Source organism: Labrus bergylta, chromosome 16, assembly GCF_963930695.1.
Source record: "Labrus bergylta chromosome 16, fLabBer1.1, whole genome shotgun sequence".
In the NCBI taxonomy this organism is placed as follows: domain Eukaryota; kingdom Metazoa; phylum Chordata; class Actinopteri; order Labriformes; family Labridae; genus Labrus; species Labrus bergylta.
This window is the reverse complement of record NC_089210.1, coordinates 21,457,739-21,469,996: the sequence shown is the minus strand read 5'-3', so window position 1 is coordinate 21,469,996 and position 12,258 is coordinate 21,457,739. Positions and strand designations below refer to the sequence as shown.

Below are 12,258 nucleotides of genomic sequence, written 5' to 3'. Positions count from 1 at the left end.
ACACACACACACAGGTCTGTTTTTCCTTGCTGATCCCTTTGTAAGGCTTCTGTTACTTCCTCCGATGGTGGAAAAAGGTGGGATTGCTTCATCCCCCCATTACGCCTCTGTGACATTCACAATGAAAGTGAAAAGTCACAGGGACGTAAATATTGCGCCTAGAACTGGTAGTCTGAATAGGGCTTTTATCTTTAATCAAATGTGTATAATGTGCATAAATGATCTACAAATTCCAAAGCCACAAGGCTCTTAATGAGGGGATGTCAAATTTTACAGAACAGAATTAATGATGTCTGAATTCCTTTTAGCTGCTTCTGTTTTTTGGAACGTAGTCGTTGTATGTATGTAAATCACAGTGTTAGGGGAAAGGTGCTGGGAAAGTGGTACCACAGTACTTGTGTGAGGCAGGGCTGGCAATGACAGAGCACAGGGAGAGAAAACATCTGGGGGGTAGCTGCATGAAGGGACCATGAAGGTTAACAAAAAGGTAAACCATTTTAAATGATAACACACCCGTTTACTTCCTAATCATTGGCTGCATGAAGCAGATAGTATTACAGGGGTAAGTCAGCTGTTAGGATACAGTCTGGGAAGCACACCAGCACTATTTCTTATCAGTTAAATATCAGTGTTCTTGCTCATATGAGGTGCAGTTGACTTGTTGCTTTCCCTGTCCCCTTGTATATATGTATACCCAAACGCTGCCTGAGACCAACAACAAACTCTCTCCAAACTTCTGCTCTCCCTGATTCACTTTGTTAATCAATGCAAACAAATCTAGCAAATGCAACCAACATTCATGCCCTCAAATATTTAAAGCGACTGTTCGCTGTCCAATACACATGCAGGAGAGGTTTCTTCCGCACTTGGGATCATTGCAACTGATATAAAGTCAATCTTTATAACACACTGGCCTCAGAGTGAAAATATGAATGATCTGTTTTGTGTGCTTTTGAGAGCGTGTGGTGCTGAAATATTGGACTGCATTGTATTTCACACAGGTGTTACAGCCTGCTGGTGTTCTTGATGTTTCTTCATTAAATGTTTATAGCAGGGCTGTTACATTGCATCGCATTATGTTGTTTAGTTGTGCTGTATCTGTCTGTGATGTATGTGTCGATGTCTATGGCTGCTCCAGGCTCATTAGAGAATACAACTCGTCATCACTGTGTGCAATATCATCTTTAATAGGGGGGCGGCAGCACTTTGTCTCACGCTGTAACTGTTCAGGTTCAGGTTCTTTGTATGGAAAAATGAGCTCAAATTGATTTTCCAAACAAGCCCGAGTGTGCACGGATCATTGACTCGTACACCTGAAGTCATCAATAACAATTTAAACTACTGTCACAACTCTTTCACATCTGATCCTCCGTCTGCCTGAGACTGCAGGTGGTGGAAAATGGCGCCTTTGGAGTGACAAAATGATACTCTGGGGTTGATGTAGAAAGCATCTTCAGTACTTGTTTCCAAAAGCCTTTTGGTACAAAACTTTTTGCTGTTCGGGGTTACATTGTTCAATGTTTAATCGTCATTGCTGGAGGCGATCTCAAAGTTTCCAAAGGTATGAAACATTTGTACTTGACAGACGGATGCAGCTTTAATAAAACATTGAGTCTGGGTTTTGTGCTTGAACGCATTGAACTCAAATTAATCATAATATACCTCCAATAAATAAAGAAGTCAGTGTGACATATTGCCAATCAGCGACAATAAACCTGCCTTGATGTTGTAAACAAAGCAGTTAATTGCTGATGTTACTTGAGATGTACTGAGGTATGAACATGTCTCATGTTTTGTTTCCACTTATTTTAGACAACAAAACCTGCTGAGCTCCTCTCCTGACAATCACATGCAGGCTTCATGTAGCACTTGTGCTTTTTTATTCTGTGATAGAGAGGGATGATGAATCCATGCTAATCCCCCCCCTTTCATCACACCTCGTCCTTCTCCCCAGCTGCCTCGTCTGTGGCTGTGAATACCTGCCTGTTTAATGTATTACCTGCCGTGCGACCCCCTCTGCTTTCATCCAGCTAAGCACACTGCCGCCGCCTTGATGTTTGGAGGAGCGCTTTATTCACGTTGGCTGGAGCATCAAAAAATAATCTGCAAGTCCAAACAACCACAGACAAAAAAAAAATGGGTTACCTGTGAAGTTGTAGTGTTTTTTCACAGTGCAATTGTGTTTGTGATATATTGCGGTAAATGTTTGCATCATAAAAGATTTGTCAGGTGAACGCTCAAATGAAACCAGTGGCTTTGGGGCACTGCAATAAAACCCAACACAATCAGTAGGATGGATTGAAATGACCAAAATCAAAAACAACCTTTCCCTGACTTCTGCAGGGAGACTTTGTGAGATGAAGGGAAATACAAAAGGATGAAGATACACAGATTTAATGAGACAAAAAAAGACTCCTCCTGCAGCCTCATGTTGCCCCCTCAGTTCATCTTCTCTTTTCACTCTTCTTCCTCGAGGTCAAATTCACACAAAGGTGCAGCAAATAATGGATGAGTGTGAATTACTCCACCATCACCTTTCTTTAATAATGACCTCTCCAACCTCTCCTCCTCCTCTTTATTTTTTATTTGAATAAAAGCCATCCTGCTCCTTAATCAGCCCCCAAATGTTGTATAATACAAGAGGAAATGGCGGCAATGAGAATCAATCACAAAACTGGAGCTGAGCATGAAAATTGTCAAACAGTAAACCCATTGACACAGGTTTTCAACATTTCCACACGACTTTGTTATTCAGCAGCGCCTCGTAGATTTGGCATTTAATTAATGCATGGTTTGTTTTCTGATTGACTACAGCAGAAGTGTTGATTCGTTATGACTGAACACTGATTAAATACACCAATTATACTGCAGATTTAATCACTGCTCATAATTTGAAAGTTGATAAAGCAAACCTGATGTTGGTTGTATCAACAGAGACGGAAAATGTGCCAACAGAAGCGAATAGCGACATCTGACTCCTAAAACTGGATCTTGTTAGTGCAGTTTGAATTACTTAAAGGAATGATTTACCATAGTGGAAAATATATTACCTTAACAAGAAAGACAACGATGAATTCAAATGTAAGGTCTGAAATGGAAATATGCAGCTAAGCTACATTTGCAACAGGTGCTTATTAAACGTAGCTTTGCATGTGGAATGAACACAAGGGTAAAAAGTTTGCCCGGCTCATTCCTAACGTAACACAATCTGCCTATCAGCAGCTTTTAGGGCCTGTGTTTTTGATACTGGATTGACAATATAGGACCTAATCACGTTTTTTTTCCTTCTAATTTTCATAAAGACAAAAGACTGAAGTCCATTCCTGAAAGAATCTAAATCTTTTTTTTTTTTTTCTGACGATAAAAATGTAAAATATCCCTTTTCTTTATTTTATTTTTTATTAATATAAGTAATACTTTTCAATCTTGAGGTCTCTTCTTCAACTACTGATGTCGTACAAGAGAAGCCTGAAGCAGATGACACCCTCTGCTGGTTAAAAAGGAGTATTGCAATATAAATTTTTCTCAAATCGATTGAACTTGTCCATAATTGTATCTATTTAACAATATTGTTTCATCCTGCTTAGGGCTTCCGTATAAATCGTGTCTAATGCATAAAGCATTTCCCATGAAGTACAACTTATCCTTTTCTCTATGCAGTATCTCCCTGTATTCTTTATTTTTTTCATCGTTCTTCACACTCAAAGGTGTGTGAGTGAAGTGATGCTACTACGGCTGTTAATGGGCTTTGAGACTTTTGACTTGCAGCTCTCACTCCATCCTCTGCAGTGCCCTTTATGACCCTCCAGGGAGCTCTCTTTGATCCTCACACACTCCCCAGTAGGAGGACAGGAACAGACAACGACCCCCCTTCATCTATCTTAACGACAACCACTGACAATGAGGAGTATCTCATTTGACACAGGACACAACTCCAAAGACATTTTGTTCTCCTGCAGCCCAGCTGTGGGCCGAACGCTCCTCTGCCACTTCAAAGTGAGGTGAACAAAACAGGGCTGGGAGAGTCGAAGAGACGGCTAGTGTGATGGAGATATGGGGGTATAGAGAGTGACAAGCTTAGACGAGAAAACAAAAGCACCAGGTTCCTCTTATTTTCTCATTAGACACAGCAGGCTAGTGGCTGCAGCTTGTCAGTAAAGGACAGACGTCTCTTACAAGCTCGTGATATAATTCTGGAAGCAGCACAGGAGGTGGACATGCATCAGGTCACACTGCACCACAGGAGAAATCTGACTATTTTACACTCCTGCTCTGGCAGATTGAAATCACCGACAGCTCATCAATCACATTCAGGCTGCAGCGTGTAAATTAAGGAGTTGGGATTTGTCAGTAGACATATCATACAGACAATTTGCTCGAATACACTCAGCTCAACAGGTAGACAGGACACATTAGAAACATTCAATTTTCACCAACAGCAAAGAAGTGCAGGCTGCCTGTCACAAGATGTTTGTCACAATGGCCATAGATTAACATTACTGTCGAAATTTAACCCCCAAAAAACTAACCACAGTTTATATATTTACTTTTTGTTTGTCAAAAAGAAATCCAGTGATATCTTTATGGGCATTAGTTGCACTTTACTGTCAAAAAATTGTGCAAAATCATCCGTTTGTTTGAGGTCTGCACACCTGACTAGGATCAGGGGCGCGTCCAGAGGTCTAGCCAGGGGTGGCAGGGGCCCCCCTTGGAGTCTGATCCTCCATCCATGGTGCTTATACCAAAAATCCTAAACCATGATTGGCTTGGTATTTGTGTTAAAATCAACTATTGGGGCTGTATTTCAACAGGCTGCTTGTGTAGTCACTGTGAGATAGCTTTAAGACACGGCAGAACCATCTATCTGTTGTTAGTAAATAGCAGAGGTGCAGTGATTATTCATGCTCAATCACTGATCGTGTACACCTTGAAATGCAGGAACACGGGCCGGCTTAAGTGAGCACAGAATGGGGCACTTTTAGCACTTGAAGTCCTCTAATATTGCAAATGGGCGACTACCTCTTGAAAGGTATAGCTCTGGTAATGACCTTGACCTTCTCTGCTTTTACATCCAGAGTCGTTTTAAAGGAACAGGGGTAGGTTAAGCAGGGATTAGTTGTTGGACACCTGTTTTCGTTTGCATGATTGGCACCTCGGGGTTGAGGCTATTAAATGTTCATTAGCATGTTTGACGTGTTTCCAATGACAAACCGCACTGGGAAACATGAAATATCTCCACACCTCGTCATCTTGCTATATTGCTCTTCTCCTTCTTCTTCTTCTTGGGTTTTGTTGCGTCAGCTTCTTCTCCTGTCTGTTATTCAATAGCAGTTGGCAAACAGTTACAAGCATTACCGCCAAATGGATTGGGGGGGGGATACTGCCATAGACTACACCTACTGCATATGGAAAGAAATCCAACTTCTCTAAGGGGAAAAACACTACTCAGACATAAAAACTTCTATCTATCTTCACTTTAAGTTAGTCTTTCAACTATCTTCAGTTGCTTATTAATGGACACACTTTGAATCTATAACCATTGTCAGATCCTTGACAGTTAGACATATTACAACCTCACACATGTCAGTACTACATAATTACAGGGTTTTCACTTCCCACCTTGGGCTGAATGCAAGAATAAAATGGCTTTTGTGTAGATGGCCCTTGTGTGAGCACAATCTGCACTCTCACGCAGCTCAGTCCTCTATGACTCCTCCAGCTTTGGTTCACTGAGTTCATTTTGTTTAGCAGTCTGTGAGGTGGACGAAGTCTCTCCTCCTGTACTCGATATAACAGAGTGTGATTAATAAGTATGGCTCGCAGCTATAGAGGGTCCAAATAAGTTGTCATCTCTGGTCCCTGGGATGTCGCTCTCTCGTAGTTTAGAAGTGCTCACACTGCCATTTCCCCGGCAAAGTAATGTGGCCGTGTTCTTTTTTTTAATGCAATCCAAAACTCAAGGGGATAAACCTAATTTGTGTGTGTCGATGGCGAGGCCAGCAACTCCTGCCTCTGATTGAAGAAGTAATCAGAGATAGTGGGAAAGTTCAGTCATTTAATAGTCTGAGCAGTCGGCTGGCTGTAAACCGTCTAATGGCAGCACAGAGCAGAAAGGGAGACACTGCAGTCATTATTTTTTAAAGAGCTGTTTCAGTGTGACAGCTGGGAAGAAAACCAGGAACCCCTCTCCTCGGGACGTCTGGGGGAAATACTGTTGTGATTTCCCTCATAAAAAAGTAGTCTGAGGCAGCAGTGCAACAAGTTTAAGAGGGTTTGTATACTCTTTGCCAACACTGTATATTACACCTGGGCAGGTGTCATGTTCCCTGATGTTTCAACACAAAAAGTGCAGCATGTTAAATAGAAGTTAACTGTGTGGTTTCTTGAGGTTGTCTATGGAGCCCTGACTATGCTGATTGAATCCTCACACCAAACTAAGGTCATAAGAGTCACCTGAGATAAAATAAGAGAGAAACAGGGAGCTCCTTTTCACCTCTTAAAACATTTAATTCGATCAGACAGACAGACAGACAGACAGATTGATCAATATGTTGTCGTTCTTACCTGCAGCCACTGGAGGGCGCTGATCACTCATGACTCCATGGATACCCTACAGTCATCTATCTGTATGACATTTATTCCATACTACTCCAGTTAGTTTAAATATAAATAAGATGATGATGCAAATCAACTTTCAACTGATTGAGTTAATATATATATGACATGTAATGGTTTATTAGAAAACTCCAATGTGCTCTCTTTTTAAAAAAAGAAAAAGGTAACATACAGCGATGATAAAGTGTTTAATTTTTTTTTAAAAAGGTCCTTGGAGTTTTTGATTTAGCATTTACTGTATTCCTATCCTATTCCTGTGTCTCATACTTACCGTACTTCTCGTTGTTGTCCAGGAGGCTCTTACACTTTTTGATATCTGCTCACCAGTTTGAAGCTCCTTTGATTTATTAGTGAGCATAGCTCTAACCTGTATTAACATAAAAGCATCGTTAGCCACACCCTGATTGTCCTCACCTGTGTCATTGTCACTCGTCTTATTATCCCTGTGTCTATTTAGTCTTTTGTGTTCCCTCCCTTCTGTATCAGTTCACACGTCTTACCTCCCTGTGTTAAGATCCTCGTGGCTCTTATTTTTTCTCCTGTCAGATTTTAAGTTGAACTTTTGATGGTCTTTGATTAAGAACGAAGAAAAAGTCACATTTTATTTTTGCCTTTCTTGTTGAATAAATCATTTTGATGAGTCTGCACATGGGTCGAGTATCTTGTTAATCCCAAATTGTGAAACATAAGAAATGTACAAATCATATTAGGATAGACTGTAGGAATTGTAGAAGTTTATTATAAAATAAATATTAAATAATATTCTGGAGGCGGGTATGCAGAGGTGACAGAAAGGATGAACTCAGTAAACTGTAAAGTAAACTGGTAGGGAAAATATATAAGAAAAATGATTACATGATAATAAACAGGAGTGCTGTCATGCGATTTTGGGACCCATAAAAATATATATTTGAAAATATTGATAAAGAAAATATTTAAAAAACTAATGTTTTTTTTTATATTTTTAGGACCCCTGTAAGTCCTGGGGTTTTAAAGCTCTCCTAGTGGGGTGCCGCTGGCCTCGTGGTTATTTCCTGCACATGGTTATTTCCTGCACCTACAGAGGCTGTAGTCCTGGGCCGCCCAGGTTAAAACACGACCTGAGTCTCCTTTCCTGCATGTCATTCCCCTCTTTCTCTCTCTCTCTCTCTCTCTCTCTCTCTCTCTCTAAAAAGCATAACATCCCAAAAATAAATCTTAACAGTGGCCATGCAGATAAATATTTATAACAGCAGATGGCAGCAACAACACCAACAGGCCTTTCTTTAGTCTCTGATCAGGAAGAGGAAGGAGGAGGAGGAAGACAAAGAAGAAGAGGTTGGGTCTTTATAAAGGGTGTGTTGTTAGAGTTGGAGTGTCTTAGGCAACTTGAGGACACAGTTTCACTCGCTGTGAGCTGACTTCTGCTCAGGATCAAACCAGACTCACGACATAAACAAACAAACAAGGTACGTATAAGTTGACCTGACTTTATTATTTGATTCAGAAATGTTTTTAAGTGATATATTCAACAGCTCAGGTTCAATACAGCTTCTTAACTTGAAGTTTAGTCTCCTTTATCAGTCACTAAAGAATAATAAAGTCAGGGCCTCATCTTTGATTTAAAATAAAGGAATTGACCTTAAAGCTTTGAATCAAAATGCTGGATTAAGTTGAACTCATTGTGTGATCCAGCTGTTCTCGTGTTGATCAGATGTCTGAGGAGATGGAGCGCAAAAGCAGCAGCGGCTGCAGCAGTGGGTCCGAGCTTCAGCAGCTGTGGGGGAGTTGGTCCACCCAGTTCAACCAGCTTTATGAAGACCCCAGGGTAATTTCAATGTGAATGCCTGAGTGTGCCCCAAACATCTTTGTTTACATCAGGAGATCAGAGTGGGACATTTTCTCTCCCCTGCTCTGGATCACATTATGTTTCTATCCGTCCAGTAATCTGTGTGTGTGTCTGCAACAGGTGACGAGGCTGATGAACACCAGGCTGGGGCTGTACCTCAGCAGTCACCCTATGCTGGCTCTGACAGCGCTGCTCTTCAGCTCCCTGGCTGCACTACCTGTTGGACTATTCCTCACTTTTGCTGCTGTGACCGTTGTGATGTCAGCTGTAGGTTTTGTTTTCTTTGAAGGTAAGTGTGAATCTGTTGTTTCTGACTGAAATCTTCTTTTTTTTTTAAAGTAGTCTTAACTCAAACTCTAACTGTGCTGTCTTCTGTGTCTGTCAGTGTTCCTGCTGTGTGTAGCCGGGTTGACTCTAGTGAGCGTGCTCATCGGCATTGCCCTCTTCTCTGCTGTGGCTTCATTCATCACCTATGTGCTTTATTTCACCTCCTCCAACATCCTCAACCGCTACTACCCCCATCTCAGGAAGGTAATGTTCTGTAGACTCAGCATGCTCGCTTCATTCAGAGTGTAAACATAAATTTGTTCATTACAAGTCATTACACAATATTAAGCATATGGGACTACTAGTGTTGTTGCCTTGGTATCAACCTCTATCAAAAGCTGTGTTGCTTTGATATTACCTAAGTGAAGGACAGAACACGAGTGACTGCATTTAGTGTTTTTACACCCATTCTGTGAGCACTTAAAGCTCTCCCGCCCGGAATCATATGAAGCCATTATAGAGGTTATATTGTAAGTAATGGAAAAGTAATTGGAAAAAGCATATCAGTTTACAAGGATGTATTTATGTTTATGAATGTTTGAGTAATGTGTTCAGGTGTATATCTTGTTGTGGTTTTGCTTGCATAACTGCAGGGCGACCCCTGGAAAAGAGACCTTGGTGTCAGTGGGGCCTCCCTGCTACGATATAGGATGAATTAAAATAAATGGATGTATTTTTAACATTTAAGGCTTCGTGTGACTTTTTAGTTCAATTTGGCTGTTATTGAAATGTCAGTGAAACAATGAAAAATCAGAGTTGAGCAGACCTCTTATTGAAAACGGAGATATATACCATGCACATATTTAAACTCAAATCTGTGACGTTGTTTCTAATCTCTCTTGTCTGATTTTTCTTCGACCACACTCAGGGTGACATGCAGGAGGAGCAGAGTGAAGGGGAGACTTTAGGACAGAAGGAGATGTAAAAGCTGCCGTTCTCCGACTCTCGTTTTTTTGGTCATCTTTTATGTGGAAAAGCTTGAAAATCTCTGAGTGAACTTGCGGCCTTAAATCAGCACTTCTGAGGCTTGATGGATCCAGGATGGAGAGGATATAGTATCTAAACGTACTGTACTGTATGGTGGCTTAAGTCTGGGATCTGCAGACTCATCTCTATGTATGAACACAGGCACCCTGACGGTTACTAAGCCCTCTTTTATTACCAAATACTTTAAAGAAAGTATGATTTTAATATGTTTTAATTACAACCACAGCAAGAAAACAATCAAAGGCCTTCATAGACATGTTCGTCTTATCTGTATGTGTGTTTCTATTTTTCTATTTCAAGTAGAAGAGGAGAAGAGTAAATGATGTCATGCCCTTACAGAGTAGATAACTGTGATCAGTCTGCTGAAGTCTGAGCTGCATTCACACTGTAGACAAAAGGGTCCTGAATCTGATTTTTTTTTTGCTCCCATGGGACTCAGATCTGATTTTTTTTTTTTTATGACAGTGTGACCAATACAAGTCATGGTGAATCTGATCTTTACAAATCTGATTAATGTGGATTCCTTCAGGAGTCTCATGAAGGCCACATTTAAAATTCAGTGTGAGCAGCCAAATGATCAGAATCAGATCTGAGCAAAGGAAAAATCAGAATTGAGCATTAATGCTTGCAGTGTGAACGCAGCCTATGAACGCAGGCTGTGTGTGCAGTCGGGTTGTCACGGTGGCTACTCACATTTTAAACTTTGATATGATACTAATTAAAATCATACTATCTCATAATAACTGTTCTGATTCCACGGCAACAAAAAATACAAGTCCAAGTCACCCAATGTTGGGTAACTTCCTTTTCAATGACTCCTTTAGTTAACTCATTTACACACAGTGTGCAGGAGATTACTCATTTTTAATGGATTCATTCCTCTCCTATGCAACGATCTAATGAAATATATGTACCGAGCTTGTATCGTGTTAAACACATGCTGTTGAAACGTATCCAAATATTGAACACTTCTGACAACCTTACTGTGCAGATTTGTGATGCACACGCCTCAACGGCAACATTTGCACTACAAAACAGTTGTTACATGTTTATGAATCTGTTACTGTAAAAGAGCAACTTGTTCATCTGTTTTCAGTGTTTGGAGGGTTACTTCTCAGATGACACTGATTCAAGATTTCTTGTTAAAAGTGTTAAAATGTATAAAATCATGTTTCTGTATTTAGTGTCTCATCATAAATAAAATGTGAAAACCAAAAACATAAAACAAGCTTTTGATCAAAAATGAAATACTTGCATGTATCGTCTCTGTGATCAGAAATATCAAGATTTTCAACATTTCTATAAATTCATGTTTTTAAGTAACAAACTGCAGTGACTTTTATGTTATCAGACTTTTTGCCTGATGGAGGTCCGACATGTTGCCAATAAATGTTTGAACATTAATCTGTGTGCGGGAGTTTACCTTGAAGTACTCTAATGATTTCAAACCTCTACGAGAACCACTTCATCGATTAAATACGACCTGAGAACGACCCATGTGTGTCAGAGTTTCATATGCACTTTGACCAGACCAAGGCATTAAGGGATGGAGACTAAGACAAGACAATAAATATCACTGAAAAATCCTCATCTTGTGTGCAGCAGGCGTGTCAGTCATTAAGACTGTAACCAGGGGGAAAAATCGAATTAGTTTTATGAACACGTTAGTAATTGTTTTTAGAAAGGGGCGTTTTCCCTTCTACTCACAGTAATGACGTGGAAATATAACCAATCAGTGCTGATCTTGACAGGTCTTAAAATATGCAATTAAATAATACAGCATCATGCACGGCCGTTCTACTATACTTCCGTCACCACAATGAACGTATTTTCTTAGTTGTAAAACATTTGCAGAAACGATATTAAAAAAAGTTGCCACACATGCACAAAGCTCCTGAAAATTTCACAAAAAGCTGCATGTCTTAACCCAAAGCGCGGCTCTGTTTTACCACGACTTGACCCAGAGTTTTTCCTGCCAGCCCCATAGATGTAGATCTGAGGTCAGGGTGAGCCAGCACATATACACAAATATTCAGGAAAATTCACCATGAGCAAGTAGGAGGGGCTTATGATGTTCATATCACACGACCTGTGTGATCTTTGTGGACTAAAGTTTCATCCCCTTTACTGCTCACCAGCATGTTCTGCCCCACTCCATGGATTATACTGTGAACTTGTCTAAGTATCATGTAGTTTGGATATAAAGGCAAAAAACTCTCCATATAAAGTCAGACTCTGTCACTTTTTCTGCCATACTGGATTTCTACGACGCCTCCCCCCTAAACCACAAGGAAAACTTAAAGCTGAGGGAAATGTGTGAACAAGCAATCCAAGGAAGGGGTCATCCCTAGGTTCCCTCATTAACATGAAATCCCCCTCCCCCTTAAAAACAGACCCTATGTTCATCAGGCTCACATTCCTCATCATCAGGGCTGGCCCTTCTATCTACTAATGCACATAACATGTGGTTGAACATAGACACGCCCCCTCAAGGAATAGGG

The 12,258-nt window shown here is 40.5% G+C and overlaps 1 protein-coding gene across 2 annotated transcripts; it reads left to right on the top strand.

Annotated features, from left to right (window-relative positions):
- The first annotated feature begins 7,908 nt into the window (after positions 1-7,908).
- LOC109985871 (lipid droplet assembly factor 1-A) lies at positions 7,909-11,161 on the top strand. Of its 2 annotated transcripts, none has more exons than XM_020636298.3 (5): positions 7,909-8,063; positions 8,290-8,422; positions 8,564-8,732; positions 8,829-8,974; positions 9,639-11,161. In XM_020636298.3, exons 2-5 carry the CDS (start codon positions 8,309-8,311, stop codon positions 9,693-9,695), a joined length of 486 nt encoding a protein of 161 aa, XP_020491954.1. In that variant the 5' UTR covers positions 7,909-8,063; positions 8,290-8,308; the 3' UTR covers positions 9,696-11,161. The 2 variants fall into 2 exon arrangements, with proteins under 2 accessions (XP_020491954.1, XP_020491953.1); XM_020636297.3 differs by having other exon boundaries at positions 7,911-8,063; positions 8,309-8,422.
- Positions 11,162-12,258: the final 1,097 nt, after the last annotated feature.